This window comes from Papio anubis, chromosome 9, assembly GCF_008728515.1.
Source record: "Papio anubis isolate 15944 chromosome 9, Panubis1.0, whole genome shotgun sequence".
Classification (NCBI taxonomy): domain Eukaryota; kingdom Metazoa; phylum Chordata; class Mammalia; order Primates; family Cercopithecidae; genus Papio; species Papio anubis.
This window is the reverse complement of record NC_044984.1, coordinates 9,639,013-9,660,559: the sequence shown is the minus strand read 5'-3', so window position 1 is coordinate 9,660,559 and position 21,547 is coordinate 9,639,013. Positions and strand designations below refer to the sequence as shown.

General features: G+C 37.5%; 1 protein-coding gene across 5 annotated transcripts in view; it reads right to left on the bottom strand.

Annotated features, from left to right (window-relative positions):
- Positions 1-21,547, bottom strand: part of LOC101000295 (ovostatin) — a 161,157-nt gene that overhangs the window by 68,550 nt on the left and 71,060 nt on the right. For 2 of the 5 annotated variants that reach the window (XR_004175992.1, XM_031650262.1), the window contains exons 1-6: positions 16,617-17,349; positions 15,968-16,124; positions 8,611-8,663; positions 3,700-3,720; positions 2,964-3,132; positions 2,182-2,266 (exon numbers count right to left, since the gene is read on the bottom strand). Coding sequence is in view for 4 of the 5 variants with exons in the window: in XM_031650262.1 (XP_031506122.1) it covers positions 2,182-2,266; positions 2,964-3,132; positions 3,700-3,720; positions 8,611-8,663; positions 15,968-16,124; positions 16,617-16,823 (692 nt within the window). In the remaining variant the exon portion in view is untranslated. Of the gene's footprint in view, positions 1-2,181; positions 2,267-2,963; positions 3,133-3,699; positions 3,721-8,610; positions 8,664-15,967; positions 16,125-16,616; positions 17,350-21,547 lie in introns of those variants that run through there. The other 3 variants (XM_021922008.2, XM_021922009.2, XM_021922010.2) reach the window with 2 other exon arrangements.

The following is a 21,547-nucleotide window of genomic DNA, read 5'->3' as shown; positions in this document are numbered from 1 at the left end:
TCTGCTGGAGTTTGCTGGGGGTCCACTCCAGACCCTGTTTGCCTGGGTATCACCAGCAGAGGCTGCAGAACAGCAAAAATTGCTGACTGCTCCTTTCTCTGGAAGCTTTGTCCCAGAGGGGCACCCGCCAGATGCCAGCCAGAGTTCTCCTGTATGAGGTGTCTGTCGACCCCTGCTGGGAGATGTCTTCCTGTCAGGAGGCACAGGTCCCTGACGCACTTGAGGAGGCAGTCTGTCCCTTAGCAGAACTTGAGCACTGTGCTGGGAGATCCGCTGCACAGTGTGATCCTGCACAGAGCCAGCAGGCAGGAACATTTAAGTCTGCTGAAGCTGCTCCCACAGCTGCTTCTTCCCCCAGGTACATGGGAGTTTTATCTATAAGCCCCTGACTGAGGCTGCTTCCTTTCTTTCAGAGATGCTGTGCCCAGAGAGGAGGAATCTAGAGAGGTAGTTTGGCTACAGCAGCTTTGCAGCTCTGCAGTGGGCTCCAATTATATTTATTTTTAATTACATGGAAGTACACAAATATTTGTTCATTGTTAAAAAATTTAAATAGGTAGAAAGAGCAAAGAACAAAATTGGTTGTAAGGAATGACAGTAGATTCCTCTGGGCTGCATTTTATGACAATTTCTCAATTTCATCTTCCAAATTACTAATTCTCTCTTCAGCATCATCCATCCTTCTAGTCAGCCTTTCTACACATATATTTTTAAATTAATAATATGCTTAATTCCAAGGTCTTTAATTATTTTTAAAGTTACACTATTGACTCATATCTGAGTATATAAATTTTACTTATTTCTAAATTTTTTTCAGATTGATGTTCCACAGTTTTCTCAGGTATATATTGCTTTTTTTTTAATTTGTTTAATATCTTGATTTCAAGTCTTTAGACTCTTCAACCATTTAGTGATTCATGCTTATGTTTTGGGATTCCCAGCTGGCTTGTCCTAGAGTGCTTTATTTCAATTATGCAATACTTCTCCAGTAAAAATGACACAGGAGCCAACACACAGCCACTGTGATAGGGAAGTACCTAGACATCTGGGCTTTGGGGATTTCTGTTACTCAGGGGATTTTCCAGCAATGCTGGCAATTCCCTGCCTCTACGATCCAACTACAATGAGACATTTCAGTCTCTGCCTTTTCTGTATTCTCCCACTCCAACTCTGGAGGTGAAGCACAAGGTAGTGACATCAAAAAGTTAGCCATGTTTCTTGACTCTTACAGACTTCCAGCCTAAAGTAGACACAGGAAGGAGGACAGGTAAAGCTTTCACCTTAAAGTTTGGCATGGAATTTTAGATTACTGCAATGAAGCTCTCCTAACAACTAGAAATTACCATGTCACTTTTCATTTTTAATTATGCAAAATTAAAAGGAAAAGTAGTACACATGAGTCAGGGAAAGAACGAATCCTCACATCAGGTCTGAGGAGACAAAGTTTTATGTTTGCACCCTGGCTGTCTTTGCTGGTTATATAAACTCTGTGAATGCTGCTTAACTTAGTGACAAGAAGAGGGGAAAACAACCTGACCTGCTTCACTGCTACTCCTGCCACACATTAATCCTCACTATTTGCCCCTAAGTCCCTGTCTGCCCTTAGTATCCTCCATACTGTGCCCCGCCATTACCCTAAAGCCACTTGTAACTCTTATAGCAGTTTTCTCCATGATACATCATGAGTTTCAGTTTTCTTTTATAATCATGTAATACATAAAGGTTGAATTGAGAAATCATCATAAACAGAAGATATTGTCCAGTGGAAATTTCTGGGAGATGGAACGTTCTATGTTTTATGTCTATGCTCTCCAATTCAGTGGCCACTAGTCACATGTGACAGCTTGAAATGTGGCTAGCACAACTGAATATTTAATTTTAATTAAAACTTAAATAACCACATATGGTCAGTGGCTACTCTATTGGCTGGTGCAAAATAATATGTTATGATGTAAAAAAGATAGTAGTCATTGTCTTAAACTGTTACATAAAACCACGTGTCATAACATGCATTAAAATAATTATAGATGCATGGAAGAATTCATAAAATCAGCAAAATAATTTCATACCATGTTTTTCCCTTACCTTCACACATTTATATTTTACTTCCTTTTAGCCATCTATCCCATTCTAATATCTTTCTGTGAATGCATTATTCTATTATGTACAGTTTCAACTTACAAGGCACAGACATTCACTTTGAATTCAGAGTCCACTACTAAGATATTTTCTGGTGCATCCACAGTCATTTGAAATTTGGGTAACACTGCCAGTAAAAAAAAAAAAAGTATATATTATAATGAATATATTATATATTATTAACAGAACTATTATTAACATAAATACATATTAACATAAATACATTCATACAAAACAATTGTTTCTCCTTTACAAACCATCGACCTTTGCTTATGTTTGCCATTAATAAACAGTGTGAGGAGGACACTGAAGTGCATAAGACTGGATTTTGGAATTGGATAGAAAAATGCATATTTTGAATTCTAAATTCATCACTTTTCAGGTGTTGAACTTGGGAAAGTGTTTCTCAATGTCTTCATCTTTAAAAAAGTAATAATGATACTACAATAAAAATTTTATGAAGATTTTAGGAGAAAATATGAAGGGACTAATGGCTAACATATGACTAATGTTAATTCCATTCTTTTCATAAGAAGTGCTTTACATCCCAGAAGCTATCATACAAAATAGAATCCAGATACTACAAAAGGAAGATAGAATAGATAGCCTAGGTCAACAGAGAATTGCAGGAAGATTATGGGCTGAACTAGGAGATAAAAATCAGAGTAGATGGAGAACCCTAAAATAGTAACAGAGGACAAGGAAAGAGGAAAGGAAGAGATACTCACTTGAGAATTTGTTATTTAATAATCCTGCCCTTGCAAAATTGAAAAGATTTTGTAAGTTTTTACTAATAGGTAATATTTTCATTGCTATTTATTTACCATATTCTTCCACAGAGAAGGAGTGATACGTTTTCTTCTCATTGAGCATCTCCACGGTGATTCTATACCATCCGAGGATGGGCTCTGAGATTAACTGGAAGGAAAGTTGTAGAATTCCTCCCACAGACTCCTCATTCACCCACTGTTGTATTCGGTTGCCTTCTGGATCCTAAGAATAAGAAAGTGCATTTTTGCATGCTGGATGTTTTTATTCATTATAAAGTTTCAGCAAGGTGCTTCCTACTTAGGTTTCTAACCTACTTAAGATTCAAAACATGAGTGTGTCCTTACATTCCCCAAGGAGACTTGGTTACTCTCCTATCTGGGGTCACATAGGTGCATATTATAACACTTAGTATATTTTAGAGCTAGCTGTGATTTTTTTACATTTTCTGTGTCACTCTCTGATTTCTTAAAGGCGGGCCATATTTTATCCCCAGTGCATTAAACATTAAGTATAAATTTATATACATTCAACAACTAAGCATTAAATTAAATACAGTCATAGTTGCCCATTGTCTATATTATTATTATCTATATTAATGGGTGCATGCTAATATGAATCACATGGTGGTGGGGGTGGAAACCTATTTCTGTCCTCTTGAGGCTATCTACATGAAATTAATAATTCTGTGACAATTTAAATAGTCTTCCCTGTGAGCTGCCTTTTGATTTTGAGGTTTGGAGAGATGTTCAAAAAATGAGAAAACAATTCTTCAACTAGTAGTTATCTTACCTGAAGGGTGATCACTGGATACTGAAATAAAAATAAAAATAATGTTATTATATGAACTCAAGGGTTTTTTTCTAGATGTGTGAAGAGGTTAATTATAAATCCATTATTAAGCAAAGAAACAAGCACATTTAGGACAACCCAAACAAATATTGATTTCTGACTGAAAGTTTGACTATCTGTTGATTATACTGAGACTCATCTGCCTAGTTTTCAAGAATTTTCATTTACTTCTCTCTCTTTCACAACACACACCCTGCACTCTGTAAGCAACCCTGCCCTTGGGTCTTTCCAACATAATAAAAATGCCCTCTTAGATGAATAATAACGTCCTTATCAACAAATTCGTGGTCAGTCTTCACTCTGACAGTTGCGATGTTTTACACTGCTGGTTGCCTCTTTTTGAAATGCTTCAATTTTTATTTCTGTATCTAGCACTAATTTTTTTTTGTCTTAGATTACTGACCATTCCTATACTCCACCATTTCCTTATCGGACAAGTAAATAAATGTAGACATTTGCCCAAGTTTCCCTTGCAGAGTCTCCTCTCCTTCATCCTTCTCCTTCCACCTCTTTGTATCTCCTCTCAGTTCTCTCCATGTTTGCCACTCTTGCCCCCTCTAAACCTATAGTCAACAGTTTGACTTTCATCCCTTAGTGTTTTCTCTCAGGACCTTAAAACTAACAAGTTGAAATTAAAGACTCCCAGGCCAGAAGCCCTCATGTGAATAGGCTGATGAAAATTTAAAAAATGAGTATGTAGGGTCCTTTGCCCACTCCCCAAGTTGCCAAGTGCTCCTTCCCACTAATTGTAGCATTCATTCATTAATAAAACATAATGTGTCTGGAGACAGGAATAGGATCCATAAACCTTGTCCAGAATTCTTGTAACTGAGAAATAGAACAGTTGGATTAAGGGCCTCACTTGTTATTCTAAATTCATGGAATTGAATCTCGATGAAATATTGAGATGGTATTGAAGAAATACTGCTGCATCATTAACTCAAGCATTAAGAGAGGTGGAGCTTCTCATGAGATTTCCTCATAGGAAGAAAATGAAGAATATATTACCCAAAGGTGCCATGGGAAGACGTTAACCATTTGGATGAGATTCTAATAATGAGAAATGAACGTAGAGTACTGTCCCTTTTTGTTTGCTATTTGCAATGTTTCCAATGCAGATGGCTTCAACTGTGTTCAACAAATTGAGTTTTTATTACTTAATTTGTCTTTTTTAATTAGTTTTTTTTCTTAACTGATCTTGGTCTATTTCAAAAAACCAGTGAGCAAGAACGTAATAAAACCACATTTTCATTGTTCTAAGCTGCTTGATTTTTTTCCAAAAACAATTATTAAAATGAGGCTGATTCTGCTCTAGTCACTAAGGACCGTCTGCACTAAATCTTGTATACACCAGTCAAGAACCAATACAACAACTCCTTCATATCCCCTTCTGGTTCATACTACCTCTCCCTAAAAAGAGGGCTTCTTTTTAGAAGACAAGTAGTTCCAGGTCTTAAGATAAGTTTCAAGAAAGATCTGAAACTTCTTGATGTAAATGAAACTTTCTGGAAAAAAATATGTTTGAATATTCTACAAAACACTGACCTAAAGGAAAAGAAAGTCACCATCAGTAATGAAATTGCAGAAAATGAAAGAAAAGACTGATGTAAGATTTGGGCAGAAGAAACTAGGTATATGCTGTATATCTTGGCTCATTTGATAATGACCCAAGTTGCATCATTACTATATTTTGATTATGTAGTCAAATTTATTATGAATGCCCAAATCTCATAGGCCAGCCATGCATTGAATCTGTTTATTTAAATAGAATACTGAACCGGATAATATCCAGCAATTAGAAACACTGGCTTGGAAAGATAAAACCACATGATCTCTTAGCTGCCATCATTTTTGGAAATGCTACATCAATTTTCATCTCTATACATAAACACATGCAGTTTGCTGTGCCATGGAAACTCCATGCCATAAACATTTGGTACAAATATCTTATCTATGACCCATATTTGAAGGAACAGTCCATTAATCCTGTTGTTCTTATGCAAATGTAGTTATTGTCAAGCAGGGAGTTGGATAATCATATTTGGCCTAATTGATAATAATAAGTCAACAATGAGGGGTGAGAACTAACAAGGGAATTATGATACTGTTGCAGCTGCTTTGATTTTCAAGGAGCCCTTTACTTCCCCATGGTGCTTCCAATCGAGGATGATTGTCAAAGGATTGCAGTAGAAATTCTCACTGCTTTGGTTAAATAGAGGAGTGGCATTCTTAGAAATAGAAGCTTCAACCATGAACCAAGGAGAACAGGAAGCACACGCTATCTTATAGAAGTGATTTTGGATTTAGATTAATACAAGGTCTTTGGGGCACTAAAAATTAGATTCCTGCTCCAGAAATTAAAATTAAGCAACAATCTAGTGAATGTAGCATAACTATAGAAGATGGGGAAAGAAGGTGGATTAAAAGTGATGACGTCTTAAATATGTTAATTATGAAGTACAATTTGGAGGGAGGAAAAGGCAGTAACAGAGAAACCATCTGTACAGCTTCTGTAAGCTTAAGAAGCTTCTTCGTAACTGCGTTCAGTTGAGAGATTGACCTAAGAGACCACAAAAGAATGTTTAGTTCTAACAGGTTTCTAAACTACACGAAATGAAATTTATCAAGTATCCTGTTGTAAAGACTTCAGTCTTTTCCAGGTTACGATTCATTGTCTTTTGACTGTTTTCACTATTAATCACCTTTGTTCTCAGATTGTCTCTAGCAGGGTTGTAGTTGCCTGCTGAAATACTGTCTTAGATTACCATCACCATGTTCCCGCTATGTATTTAGTTTCTTAACTGCACATCAGTATCTATGAAATAACTTCTCTGAATTTCCCATGAGGGAAAATGAGGCAGCGTCACTTTCCCTAATGGGTAGCAACACTTCTCCCTTTACTATCCCTGTGTAAATAAAGAGCAATATCTGGAAAAATTGGAAGGGGTCCTGGAACACATCCTCAGTCAAGCTATTTCTCTGCTCTACACACAAACTGCTCCTCTATGACCAACTGTAATTCAGGTGCCTACACAACATGGCACCAAGCCTTCCAAATCGCCAACATGAGATTTGAACGTGAGTTCACTCTGTCACCAGGCGGTTCATCTCGCTCACTGCAAGCCTACCTCCTGGATTCACGCCGCCATTCTCCTGCCTCAGCCACCGGTAGTTGACTACAGGCGCCGCCACCACACCCGCTAGTTTTGTGTTTGGTAGAGACAGGGTTTCACCGCGTTAGCCAGGATGGTCTTTGACTCTGACCTCATGATCTGCCCGGCTGCTCTCCTGAGTGCTGGGCTTACAGGCATGAGCCACCGCGCCCGGCCCTTCAACATGACTTTCTATATTTGTTATAAGTTTCAGCAAAGCTGGTTATGACCATTCCCTAAATCCTCTTGATTCTCTACCCACATGCCTTCACTAACATTTTTTCTCTGCCTACAGTATCTTCTAGGCCTAATTTATACATTTGGTCATCTCTGTTCCCTAAGGAGTGTCTTGATTTCACCTACCCTGTGACATCTGTATCAGGCATGGCCAATGCTTACCCCTTCGATCCCTTTTTCTGGTTCTTTCCAACTACCCCCAGCTCCATTGTGTTTTACTTCTAACAGCTTTCACCTGTGAACTTTTTGAGAGGCCTGTTTTGGGGCCTGGTGGTAAGTTCTTAGGGGTTTACTCCTATGTTGTGGGGGTGCCCAGAGCCAATAACTGCCTGATGCTGGAGTACAAAAGCCCCCAGCTTTGGTTCCTAAAGTGGAACGAACTCTGAGGTGTAATTTACACTCCAGAGCTTCTTGCCAGTCAGGCTGAAGACTTTGCCCAAAATCAATTGCATCCATGCTTGGTTTCCTCCCCTCCCCTGCCCTGCTTCTCTCCACTCTGTTATTGGTTTCTCCTGGCAGCACTTTCTTAGTAATTCAGTTGTCCATTTTTCCCTCTCTCAGAATCTCATTCTGGAGAAGTTGGCCTGAGATGAAACCTCTCCTGGTAACTCCAAATACAAAGCAGCTGCAATGCTAAATTCACTGGTCATGTAATTCACTCATTCAGTCATTATAAAGTATTATTGTGACTCGGCTCACTGGCTCATGCCTGTAATGTCAGCGCTTTAGGAGGCCAAGGCAAGAGGATTGCTTGAGGTCAGGAGTTTGAGAACAGCCTGGGCAACATAGCAAAACCCTGTCTTCATAAAAAATAAAAAAAATTAACTGGGCATGATGCTGCTGCCAGTAGTCCAAGCTACTTGGGGGGACTGGGGCAGGAGGATCGCTTGAGCTCAGAAGTTAAGGCTGGTGAGTTATAATCGCACCACAGCACTCCAGTCTGGGCAACAGAGCAAGACTCCATCTCTAAAATACATAAATAAATAAAATATGCATTCTATATAACATTACTCATTCACTCAATACATAATTTAATAATGGTATAATATTAAGAGCCTGCTATCTGCCGTATCCTATTCTTCCAGATGTCAGGAATATAGTCATGCATGTTGCTTCATTTATGTTCTTCTCCAACAACCTCTGTTCTAATGTCATCATTCTGGGAACAGAAAGAGTATCTTCTGTATCTTTGGGTCTCGGCTTCCCTAGCACAGTGCTTTATAAGTGGTCAGCATTCAGTAAATTACAGACTTTTATCTGTAATTAGGAAATATGTTTAATTGTGTTGACCAGAGAGAGTGAGGAAGAAGAAAAAAGGAAAACGTTTGATGGTAAGGGAGGAATACATAGGCTAATAAGAATGTAAAACCAGTAACTTAGACTGGCCTGCCTCATTTTCATGGATTAATTTTAAGAAGCAAAACCATGCACAAATACCTACCTCTTTCTAGCTATAACTTACCATTTCATCAAGTGGTTTCAAATGATCATCCAGAGACACAACTCGAAACATCACTGAAGAAAGAAAGAAAGGTGATGTAATGAAAGTATTTACCTTTTGTGCCATCACCGCTTTCTTTCTACATTGATTAACTTAGGTGAATCAAAAAGCACTAAGTTACTACCGCCTGTGATGAGGAGTTACACGCACATCTTATGTAAGACATATCAGATCCCTGGGTTACCAGGTTGAGCTTATTAAGTTATACTGCCAAGAAAGGGTTCAGTAAAAGAACTTTTTGTCTTTCTTTTGTACCTCTATCCCTGCTTTATCTTTCTCCTCTTATGCATTCTCACAACATGTGCTCAGGCTGCCTAATGACTTCACTAAAGAAACGAAAGCCAGAGGAGGCGGGTCACTTAACTGTTAGTACAATTCCTCACAGAGATTGCATGCATACTTATTTAGTGTGTGCTTTTTCTGTATATCCCTCATCAACCAATACCCTTAATTCCCTTAACCCGCAGTGGAAGCGCCTGCAATCAGCTGTATTCTCCCACTCTCACATTCTTATCCATCTGTGTCCTATCCTCGAGTTGGTTCTCAGCCTGATGGACCTTGTCAAACTCATGTTACTATGCTGTCAGTAAACTTCATTCTCTCTTGAAGATGTTTCTCTCTGCCCCTATTTCTCTCAGAAAACTCTCGATTTCTTTTTTGCTTTGAGGTTGTCTCTCTCCCTCTAGGTCTCTATAGTGGAGACCTCTCATCTTCCACATGGCTTGAGAAGGGAAATAAGTAACTTCCTAGTTCACAACTCCAACAAAACATTTTTTCTTGCATTTTAATTCAAAAGAGAGAAATTACTATTTTAGATGCCACTCGTTTCAGAAAATTTGTTCCTGTTGATGTCATCTAATGACTTTCTGGTTGCTGTCATAGAATGTCACCTGGCTAATAGTCTTCCTTTCTGCTGCTTAGATGTCATGGGAAGTTTTGATAGGCTTTAAGGGAAATGAAGATTCTTGTCAAAATTGGTATTGGCCATCATACCAGAGTCATTGTATTTTGGAAAAAATGTCATTTGCTAATGACAAGACTATGTTGTCATCTGTCTATGTATACTTTCTGTCCCTTTGTGTTTTCAGCTTCATTTAGAGTTCAACTTTGTTAACTCATTCTTCCAGATTATTGACCCACTCCTGGCTTCAATTCATTTATTCACACATTGATTTTTAAAGTCTTTATTTGATAACCTATTTCATAATTCTATTCATATGCATGTGCAAGTATGGGTGTCAAATGCTGATTTTTTTTTTTAAAAAAAAAGGCTTGCTGTTTGGCTATCACAGAATTCGTAAGATTGGCTGAGAAATGCTGATCCCATCATATCTCATGGTTTAAATGTGGTCTCTACATTGATGGTTCTTCAAATTCATATCTTCAGCCCTTTTTTCTTTTTTCTTTTTCTTTCTTTTTTTCTTTTTTGAGACAGGGTCTCACTCTCATCACTCAGGTTGGAGTGCAGTGGTGCAAGCTTGGCTCACTGCAGCCTCAACTTTCCAAGCTCAGGTGATCCTCCCACCTCAGCCTTCCAAGTAGCTGGAACTACTTTGCCCCACCACACCTGGCTAACTTTTTTGTAATTTTAGTAGAGGTGAGTTTTCACCATGTTGCCCAGGCTTATCGTGAACTCCTGGGCTCAAGTAATCTGCCTGCCTTGACTTCCCAAAGTGCTAGGACTACAGGCATGAGCAACTGCTCCTGGCCCTGCCCTTTCTTCTTACCTAAAGTTTCATAAATACTGCTTCCTGCTTGACATACCAGCCTGAATATTTAGAAAATATCTCACCCTTAGTGTGCCCAAAAATGTAATCCTGATTTCTTTCCTCTTGCCCTACACTTCCTTATTTTAGTAAATGACAATTCTGTCCAGGTGTTTAGGCTAGAAATTTTGACTCATTCTTATTCCCTCATTCTTGTCATCCCCTCATTCTCATTCCCTCTTTATATTACACTCTACATCAAAACATACCTTAAAGATATTACCTGCTATTTCTCTTGCCCAGAATGATTTTCCCCACCCATGGTAGACATCCTCACTTCATTCAGGTCTCTGCTTAATTATCTCAACACATTTTTCCCTCTAGTTCTAATCTTTTCACCTACTTCGTTAGCTCTGTCATTTAAAAGTCGAATTCTGGCTTGGCACGGTGGCCCATGCCTGTAATCCCAGCACTTTGGGAAGCTGATGGGGGTGGATCACAAGGTCAGAAGTTCGAGACCAACCTGGCCAATATGGTGAAACCCCATCTCTACTAACAAAATACAAAAAAAATTAGACGGGCTTGGTGGCACACATCTGTAATCCCAGCTACTCAAGAGGCTGAGGCAAGAGAATTGCTTGAACCTGGGAGTCAGAGATTGCTGTGAGCTGAGTTTGCCCCACTGCACTCCAGCCTGGGCAACAGAGCAAGACTCTTGTTTCAAAAAAAAAAAAAAAAAAAAACATAGATTTCTTTTTAACTCCAAAACTGTCCCCGTCTTTGTTCAAGATGTAATCATCTTGTGTTTGGACTCTCACAACTGTCACTAACTGGATTGCTGCCATTTGTGTGGCCATAGCCTAGCTAATCTTTCTATGGTTATCAGAGCCACTTTCTGAAGACTAAATCTTATCTTGAATCTTCTCTGATGAAAACCTCCCATTGCACAAAAGCCAGTGTCTTTATAACTTAATGTGTAGCAAGTCACACATTACTTTTTGTGAAGTTCCGACCTGGCCTTCTACCGCAGTCTCCTCTCCAGCCGTTCCCACTGAGCCTCCTAACCTGAAGCTATACACTATCCCTTACCTGCGGTAATTTCATCATGAATACGGACTTTACTTCTGTCATAGTTATTTCTATAATAGCCCTTTCCTTCTCACACAGAGGGGCTACTTTCCCTTCTACCCTGACACTGGAAGCTTGAATAGCCCTTCTTTAATTCTCCCAGACACAACTAGAATCTGCTTTGCTGAAGACTTTGTACATCAGTCAAGTACCTTATCCCTTCTTACTCTAAATGCATTCCTGTATAACCTCTTTGATATACTTATTTTTTAATAACTGAAGAATTAGTCACTTTCTATTCTATCTGTTTACTATACTTTTTCGTATTTTGTTCATGCCACTATATAGTAGTTAATATATTGCATTATAAATACTGTGAACTTCCCTGGTCAGTTTCTCATTTATCAATTTTGTATTACTCTGCACTTTTACATTGCTACAGTGTATCAGATTATCCAGGGCTCAATATCCACACAGCAAGGATTGAGGAAGTTGTAAATCAAATGGACTTTTAAACCATATTAAAATACGAAGATTGTACCAGATGTTTTTACTATCATATAATCTATTATTTATTTGAAGGGCAGATTTTTATGGAATTAAGAATAAATGTCTCATAAAATGTCAAATAGTTTAGGTAGTATTTTAATTCATGGTAGTTTAATGTAAAATAACCTGTGCTCATTAAAGAAAATTAAGAGAAATTCCCTGAGATAGAAACAAGTTGAACTACAAATCAATTACACACCCAAATCTAAAACCATGCTGTTCATGGCTCGTGTGTTTGCATCTGTATGTGGATTTTCCATGTAGAATGTCTTCAGTGATAATATGTTTTCCCTATTTTAAAAAATTAACACAAGCTACAATAGGTGTTTAAGAGGTGTTTTAGAATTATGTCAATCTCCAGAAAATATGTGTGATAACTGCACCAGATTAAATTATGTACAGATAACTTTCATTCTTACTTCTTTTACAGGTAGGGTACCCTTATCGTGCAAGGTGTATTCTTGAAAACTCTCAATTTAAAACTAATTTGTTTAGGAGTTATCTTGTTAAGAGATTACATGTGTTACTATAAAAGTATAGCCCTCATGTAGCCATAGCATACATAGCTGATAATGCACTCAGCTTGCCATCTTTAAAACTATGAAACCTATAAATTTTCCTTCAGTTAAAAAATTTGGGAAAATGTTTTCATTAAGTGAAATTATATACAAGAGTGAGATAACAAAAAATTGCTTTCACATCATAAACTTTCAAAGCCATATAATTTAAATTTATATAATTCACAGATATTTCTAGTGCACTTATTGTCAAAATAGCACAAAATTTTCAAAACAGGACAAAACTACTTTCTTCATAGAATGACAGTGTCTGTCAGGGTAAGCAATACACAATTTTTTTTTCGTAGGTAATGGGAATCCTACTGCTTCCTCTGGATTAGTAGGTAAATTAAAGTAACTTCCTCTCTATAATTCTCTGAAGTTTAAGAGTTTTATTTTAGAGCTTAAAAAACCTTTTAGATTTTTGGTGATTCTTTTTTCTCTATTTAGGTGCCTGGCATATTTTATAGATTTACCCATAAGTATGTATTTTCAAGAAAAAGACTAACATGTATTAATGTTTAAAGAAAATATCTTACTGTTCTAAATCTTGTAGCAGGGATAAATGCTTTAAACAAATGCAATGAAACTCTTACAACAAAATTTCAAGAGACAAGAAGTAGTTGGTGATTATTTTGGGAGAGGGACTTCTTACAACCTAAAGTTATATGAGGTAAAACCTATTCCAAATTTCTTAAGAGCTACTCTGTGCTCATTGTCCACAAGATAGCAGACAAACTAATTGGCTGTCCTGTATTTATTTCTGATCTCGGAATTAAATTTCATTGTGTGCTTTTTCTTTGATCTTGGGCACATTTGGGCAGAAGTGCTAACACGAAGGAAAAGCCAGTCAAACAAGTACTCAGTTTTCAGTCAGGCAAATACTTCTGGTCAAACCAGGAACTCAAAGAATGTGTTAATTGCAAATATATGAAGCTGAAGAACAAAAAGTTACAGAAACGTATCTAGACAATTTCTGCATCCTCTCTTTAGAGTTTCAAATGACCACATTTGCAATACTGTAGCCATTTAGCCTGCACTAATGTTCTATCTCCTGTAATATCTCAAAGGGAGGAGGGGAGATGCATATATAGACATCAAAATGCAGGTGGTGGTCACATATGAAGCAACAACAAACTAAATGTGCAATAAGGTTTTAGCATACAGTCATAGTTAATATCATACCATATTTTTTATTCAAAAAAGAAGCATGATGCTGAGTAGATTATGAATATTTGTAGCATTATATCTCAGATTATAATGATCAGTTTTTTGAAAACTGACTATCTCTCAATTGTGTAAGGCTCCTGGCTCAATTTCTTTGCTATTTTATAACCTTTCCTCTGTGCATTAGACTCTTTACTAGACTGTGGATGGATAAGAAATTTTTTAAAAAGCATTCATTTTAAATTAAGTTTTTATGTTTCTTTGCTCTTTGAAGTAGCAGCCACCTTCCCCACCTCTGCCTTCTGCAGCTCTCCTTAGCAAGAATCCTAGAAGCCTTCCTTAGACATCCTCTTGTGTCAACCACATACACTCTTCTCCCTCATAAGCATCGCCCACCCCAGCATGCATGCTCTCGTTAATGTTTGTTCTGCCGTTATTGGTGCCAGCCCAAACTGTACAGCCATGCCCTGTCTTTCTTGTCTAGTCTTTCAGTCTTTCTCTGGTGCCTAAATACCGACCTGAATGCCCTCTTTTGTGAAGTGAGGGAGGGAGGCCAAGGGTCAGGGGAAGAGGAGTGGAAGGGTGGGGACAGCACAATACATGCAGTACATTCCTCCATCTCCAGCATACATCCTTCACCTCCCTCTGCTTATGTTGTTCTGGGATCACAGTGTGTTGGTGCCTAAGCAGGCTCTGAGTACTCTGATCCCCAGTTCATCCACGACTGCCTCCTCGAGGCATGATCCCCACATCTGTAGTGACTCCTTATGAGTGTTGCTTAACTGCATGAAAATGCCTCTTTAGTTCTATATTCAGGGCTTTCCTTTAACTATTTTATTCACTGCAGCTTTTTCCCCTTCCTTTCTTTTTGTTTTCCTTTTATTATATCACATTTTATTCTATTGTCTTTTTTATTATTATAGAAAAGAATATTACAGGTGCATTAACATTACCTACAGTTTGACTGTATGTGTAAAGTTATTTTAATTTTTAAAAGTTCTAGGGTACATGTGCACAATGTGCGGGTTTATTACATATGTATACATGTGCCATGTTGGTGTGCTGCACCCATTAACTTGTCATTTACATTAGGTATATCTCCTAATGCTATCCTTCCCCCCTCCCCCAACCGCACTACAGGCCCCAGTGTGTGATGTTCCCCTTCCTGTGTCCAAGTGTTCTTATTGTTCGGTTCCCACCTATGAGTGAGAACATGTGGTGTTTGGTTTTCTGTCCTTGCCATAGTTTGCTCAGAATGATGGTTTCCAGCTTCATCCATGTCCCTGCAAAGGACATGAACTCATCCCTTTTTATGGCTGCATAGTATTCCATGGTGTATATGTGCCACATTTTCTTAATCCAGTCTATCATTGATGGACATTTGGGTTTCTTTACTCCAAATGAGCCTATTTTTTTTTTTTTTTTTTTTGAGACGGAGTCTCGCTCTGTCGCCCAGGCTGGAGTGCAGTGGCCGGATCTCAGCTCACTGCAAGCTCCGCCTCCCGGGTTTACGCCATTCTCCTGCCTCAGCCTCCGGAGTAGCTGGGACTACAGGCGCCCACCACCACGCCCGGCTAGTTTTTTGTATTTTTTAGTAGAGACGGGGTTTCATCGTGTTGGCCAGGATGGTCTCCATCTCCTGACCTCGTGATCCGCCTGTCTCGGCCTCCCAAAGTGCTTCTACTTCTCATTTTATGGCATGGTTTTTAAATTAATTCTACCTCAGTGCTTTTTTATGTACCATTCATCTCATCAGAAATGTCTTTCTTTTGACTGCTGTAATCTGTATTCATCAAGTCCTTCTGCACCCAGGAGAAGAGAGGAGGCTTTTCAGCTTGATTCAATGTCATGTTGATCATTCTATTACTTGGGCAATTCTCTAGTCACTAGGGGTATCTCATTTCATGCTCATGACATACTTTGTTGCTGTTTTATTTCTATTTCAACCATAAGCTTGTAAGTTTGCATAAACTAAAATTCAAAATTCCCAAATATGTGGTTAGAATGTTATTAGAATAATATGGATATTATTAGAAAATAAGAACAAAGCGCTCTTTAAAAATACACTGTCTGAAGCTCCCCACCCCAGACTCATGGAAATGAAATCTCTAACATTTAGGCTATGTAATCTATATTTTTATTTTGTATTTTTAAGCAGGTTCTCTAATAAAATTTAATACAATAAAATTTCTGAGCTTGTATTGTGTACCATCAATTCAAATATCATATAAGTGACATTAGTTGAGGGTAACCTGATTTAGGTACACTCACCTTTCTGTCCAGGTTTGTAGATGGGTTTATCAGTTTGTACGAAGACCACGTTCTCTTTGGATCTGATTGCCACAGATCTCCTCTCTTCCAGGTTGAGAGTGGCTCCTTTAGCAGAAAATGTAATAAACGCCAGTGGGTCAGATCTGGCCTGAGGGACCTAGGGAACAAATAAATACTCCATGAAACTGATTTTTCGTTAAGAAATCTCTATCACTGCGTGTTGGTACCACTAAAAGTTTTAATTCCTAATTTGTCATATTTATTTCTTCAATAACCATCCTTGTTTATTTCTCTTGCTTTGTCACTTCCTTATCTCACCATTTAAATGAATTCTTTTGCCTTTCTTAAAACTTTCCTTTTCTGCACAAGATATATATCTTTTCTGCAAAAATGATATATCTCTTTTTATACATTTTATTCCCTTCAACAATTTTCTAGCATAAAATCAAATGTTTTGGCTCTTGCCCTTGTTACCATTTATGACTGTACTGACATCATGTCAAACTGAGGACTATATGATTCTTTTAAAAATTAAAATAACTTGATGCATACAGTCAAATAGCCTGATCTCTGTCCCTAAAATGTCAGTTATGTGGGTGGTGTTCACCTGTAATATTCTTTTCTATATTAAGCAGAAAGAAGCATTTACCTCAAAGCTGATGCATTTGAAGAAATTTTCTCCAGTAACATTTTCTTCAAACATTTTGGTCTGGACCTCACCATAGTTGAGGGAGACCGTCAAAACAACAGATTCGGTGAGATTAAAAAGCTGGGCACAAGCTTTATCCAAAGAGCTTTCTTGTAGAACAGAAGGAATCAGCAGAACATACTGCCTACAAAATTCAAGCAAGACCATTACAATTGAATGTGCCAATGATTCGTTACTTAGCAATTATTGTGTTCACTGAAGAATTTTGGAGTTTAAGTATGTTCTTTTTAAATGTTAGAAATACATCAAATGGCTAAATCTGCATGAAACAGAAAGATGCTGGCCTATGAATTAAATGTTAAAGAGTCAAAAAGGAAATCCCAATTAAAAATCAGCAGGTAATTTGTCACTAGTTCTATAAAGGTTAACATCATCAGTGTTCTTCTGCAATGCTTTTGCCCCCAAACTGGCACAGCACATTCTGTTTTATATTTGCCTACTATTTGTCTAGTTCCTTCCCCAGAAGCTGCCAGACACCTCTTCCTCAACATAAATATAGCACTGTTACAGCTCTTAATCAGCATTCTGGATATCTATGAGGCAGAGATGATGGTGCCATTCAAATTTGAAATTTACTATTCCCATGAGCATATTTTGGATTATATTGTAAAATGATAAAATTATTTACAATCAAATCACTGCAATAAAAATGTAATGTTTAAATTTTTTTTTTTTTTTTGGACAGAGTCTCCCTCTGTCGCCCAGGCTGGATTGCAGTGGCATGATCTTGGCTCACTGAAACCTCCCCCTCCCAGATTCAAGTGATTCTCCAGCCTCAGCCTCCAGAGTAGCTGGGATTACAGGCTCATGCTACCACACCTGGCTAATTTTTGTATTTTTAGTAAAGACAGGGTTTCATTATGTTGGCCAGGCTGGTCTTGAACTCCTGACTTCAGGTGATCCACCCATCTCAGCCTCCCAAAGTGCTGAAATTACAGGCATGAGCCACTGTGCCCAGCCTGAATTTTTAATACCAAGCTCTATTTGCCTTCCATGTGAAATAATAAACTGTGTAATCACTTACACGTTTGGTGACAGAGAAAGAGACAGATGAAAGAGAAAAACACTCAGATGTATTATCTTCCACATCATGATCCAAGGAGATGAAGAAAAAGTCAATAGGTCGTGTCCGCTAGATCCATGTACAGGTCAATGTGCTAGGAGCCCAGATGTTCTCACTAGTCAGGGAAGTCAAGTATGGGACTATATATCCCTGCAGGAGATTCTGTCAGTATTTCCTGAGTCATTCTTAAAGTTTAAGACATGTTGAAATTTTAGCCACCTCCCAGTGTCTTACATGTCATTAGATGTGTCATTTAATTTACAAAAGAGTCTTGCATCAGCACTTTCTAGACATAAATTATGATGCCTATGAGTGAAAATTTCAAGAACAAATTAAACCGAATTTCAGTAAATTCAGTTATTGTAAATTAATTTGTATCTCACTATTATTTCTTGGTTGAGAGCTAAATCTATTTTGAGAACTCAGTACCAATTTCTGGTTGGCAATGTTCTGTATAGTTATTACCATGGAACAAAAATAATAAAGGCTTAAGGAAGCTCTAAATGAAAAAAAAATTAAATATTACTACTATGTATTTTTTATTACTAATCGTTGATGTTGTATTTTCCATATGACGTATTTTTATATACAAGTATCCTGGTAGGAAAGTTTATTGAAGCATTACTTTTTCTTGGTTTGCATTTCATTTTCTTCTTTTCCTTTACCAAAATTATTGCCAGGTATTTTGTGTTTCTTTGTCTTTAGAGTTTTGACTAAATAAGATGCTCTTAGAAAACAATCTCATGATTGCTGTGACTTTATCATGTATCACGAAGTGGTTTCATTGGGCTCTGCCTCTGACATTGCCCGTTTACTGAAAACAGCAAGAAATCTATTTTACCAAGTTTTTTCCTAAAATTCAAGTTAATTATATCATATGCTCTTTAAAAATCCTTTAATGGTCCACTATTACTTAGAAGATAAATTCCAAACTCTTTAGAAAGTTTCTTAAGGTTCTTATCTATCTTTAGCCCCCACTGCTTGCCCACAGACGTTCTGCTTTCTTCCCTGAAAACACCAGCAATGTGCCACACCCTTTCATCTCTCCATGTGTATTTGTGGGCTCAATCGTCTGTCTAGAACCTCTATATGACTTCCTGTCTACCAGGTACATAGATCCTCGTTGTTCTTTTGTGATTCAGTTCAAACTTTCATAATTCCCAAACTGAAATTAGCTGTTGCTGCTTTTAGCTCCCATAGCACAGCTACTCATCTCTATTAGAGGATGTCATGTCACACTACAAATATTTAGTTTTTATGTAACATACGCCACTTGGCTGTGGGAATCTCAGAGATACAGCCTGCATGTTTTATTCATTGATGAATTTCCAATGGGTGGTATATGAATGCTAGCACCTCTTGAGTCAATCATGACTTTTAGTCAGTCTCAGGTTTTCCATAGAATCTTGTGTCTGTGTACAACTAACCATATTCTTAGGGAGCAAAATAGGAGAATATTAACTCTCCCAGGAGGAGAACTTCTTTCCATTCAGCTCATCCTATGCCGTGTTTAAAGTAAGCACTGTTGACTCCCAGATTTTTAAAGCGAACCCATTATTGAGGTGTTAGTTTTCTATCCAGGGGTTGTACATGGGCTTTGCAATGCAGTGAGAAGCAGATGCATCTTTCTGACTAATAATATCTTCTGCTGGGTTCCCACTTCTGTATATTACAGAGAACTAGAAAAAATTAAAGCTAGTCATCATCTGTATTTAGGGTATGGTCAACTTAATGAGGCATTAGTTTTTATTTTATTCATACTGTATTTTCACCTAACCCTTTCTAAAAAGCCTGTTATCATGCACTTCTTTACCTATGAAATTTTGGCCAAATCTAAAGACAGTTGCCCTTAATCATTTGACTAAGACAATGGACTTTATGCTTTCAATCTACTCCTTCCTCTTTATATCCCAGTTGGCTAACAGTCTCAGATTAGTGACTACTTGTGTTATTCTCTGTGAAAAGCAACACCCAGACCTACCTCTCTTTATGTTTGCCTGTTACTGATTCCTTGTGGTTTCCTTGCCCCTTGCCACAACACTCATTCCAAAGTGTGAATCTAAAATGATCACTTACTATTTGAGGAACGCAGTCAGGCATGCACTTACATATAGAGCATCTTTATTAATTAAAATGCAGAATATAAATCATACCAGTAGTAGGGCACATCTGGAGATCAAATGCTTTCTCAGACTTTAGTAACCCATTACAATTTAGAAATCCAGACCTAACATCGATAACAGGAAAGTTAATGTAAGAAATTTCCAAAAGACAAATTAATACAAATGCTTGAATTTGTTGAGTAGAAGGTGAATCTTGCAGAACGCTTATCTTTTGTAAGGAGAATGAAATTCATCTTTACAAACACACATACAATCTCATCTATCTGATTTGATTGAAGACATCATAATTATTAAATATTTGAATAATAACCCTCTGATAAATAAATATATGAGCATACTACATTGATTTGCATATACAAGAATTTTCTAGATTGTCAATTAGCACCTAAAATTTGGAGTAAATGCCCTAACCTTCTATCTGGGACTCGTGGTTAGAATTATGATTTATTTTCTTATTCCATGGAATTATAACACATATGGAGTAATTCTATTAATATTATTTATGCTTGCCTCCAATTCTCTAAGTTACATCTGATTTAAGGTATGATTGTTCATTTTTTTAGATTTTCCCAGAGATCTCAAAAGTGAATTTTGTACATTAAACATTATCCTAATTGAGAGATAGATATAAATATAGGCCTCCCTAATACACCTTCTAAATTTGGTAAAAGTCTTCTAACTGTTTAAATGTGAAACAGTAAGAATAACAGAAAGACATATGTACACATGAACACAGACATACATAAGTTTTTAAGGATACAATAACAACGTTATTTGCATACAGGATACAGAGCAGTTGTTTCTAATTCTCAGTCTATGCATGGGAAATCCCCGTCTACTGTGGGAAAAGATTTCATCATTTACTAGACAAGAAGGATCTCATTCATAAAGTTAAGGGCGTGCAGAAAGTGGGAAAAATGATGGTGTGGGTTGTCTATTAGGCAAACTGGGAATGCCATTTCCAGTATATGGAAAAAAATCCCTCTTTATTCACACACATTCCAATGTTCACTTCCCCGACCTGTAAAGCAGAGACGTGTTTCATTACAGCTATAAAAGTGCAATGCTGGGCTAAAGCTTCCTTACCATTACTACAACAAAGGATTATAAACAAAATCTAAATCAATGGCTTCTAACTTTAAGATCATTGTTCTAATGTTTTAAGAGAATGCATCTGGGATGCCTTTTGTTATAATTTTTTAACAGCAGTAATTTATTTTATGAAATTTAAAAAAATGAGTTCAGTAAGTGTCAAAATAAAACACAAATAAGACGTAAGTCCAAGTCTGAGTATGTTGTGAATACGTTGGAATAATGTTATTAATAGATATTGTCTGCTTTTATGGCAATGAATATTCATATTTTTAATATAAGAAAACATTTTATATTCAAGATACCTTTCCCTACAATGCAAAGTAACTGAAGTTTATAGGTAATATATACTATTAAAAAATAAACAAGGCCGGGGGCGGTGGCTCACGCCTGTAATCCCAGCACTTTGGGAGGCCGAGACGGGCGGATCACGAGGTCAGGAGATTGAGACCATCCTGGCTAACACGGTGAAACCCCGTCTCTACTAAAAAATACAAAAAATTAGCCGGGTGTGGTGGCGGGCGCCTGTAGTCCCAGCTACTCGGAAGGCTGAGGCAGGAGAATGGCGTGAACCCGGGAGGCGGAGCTTGCAG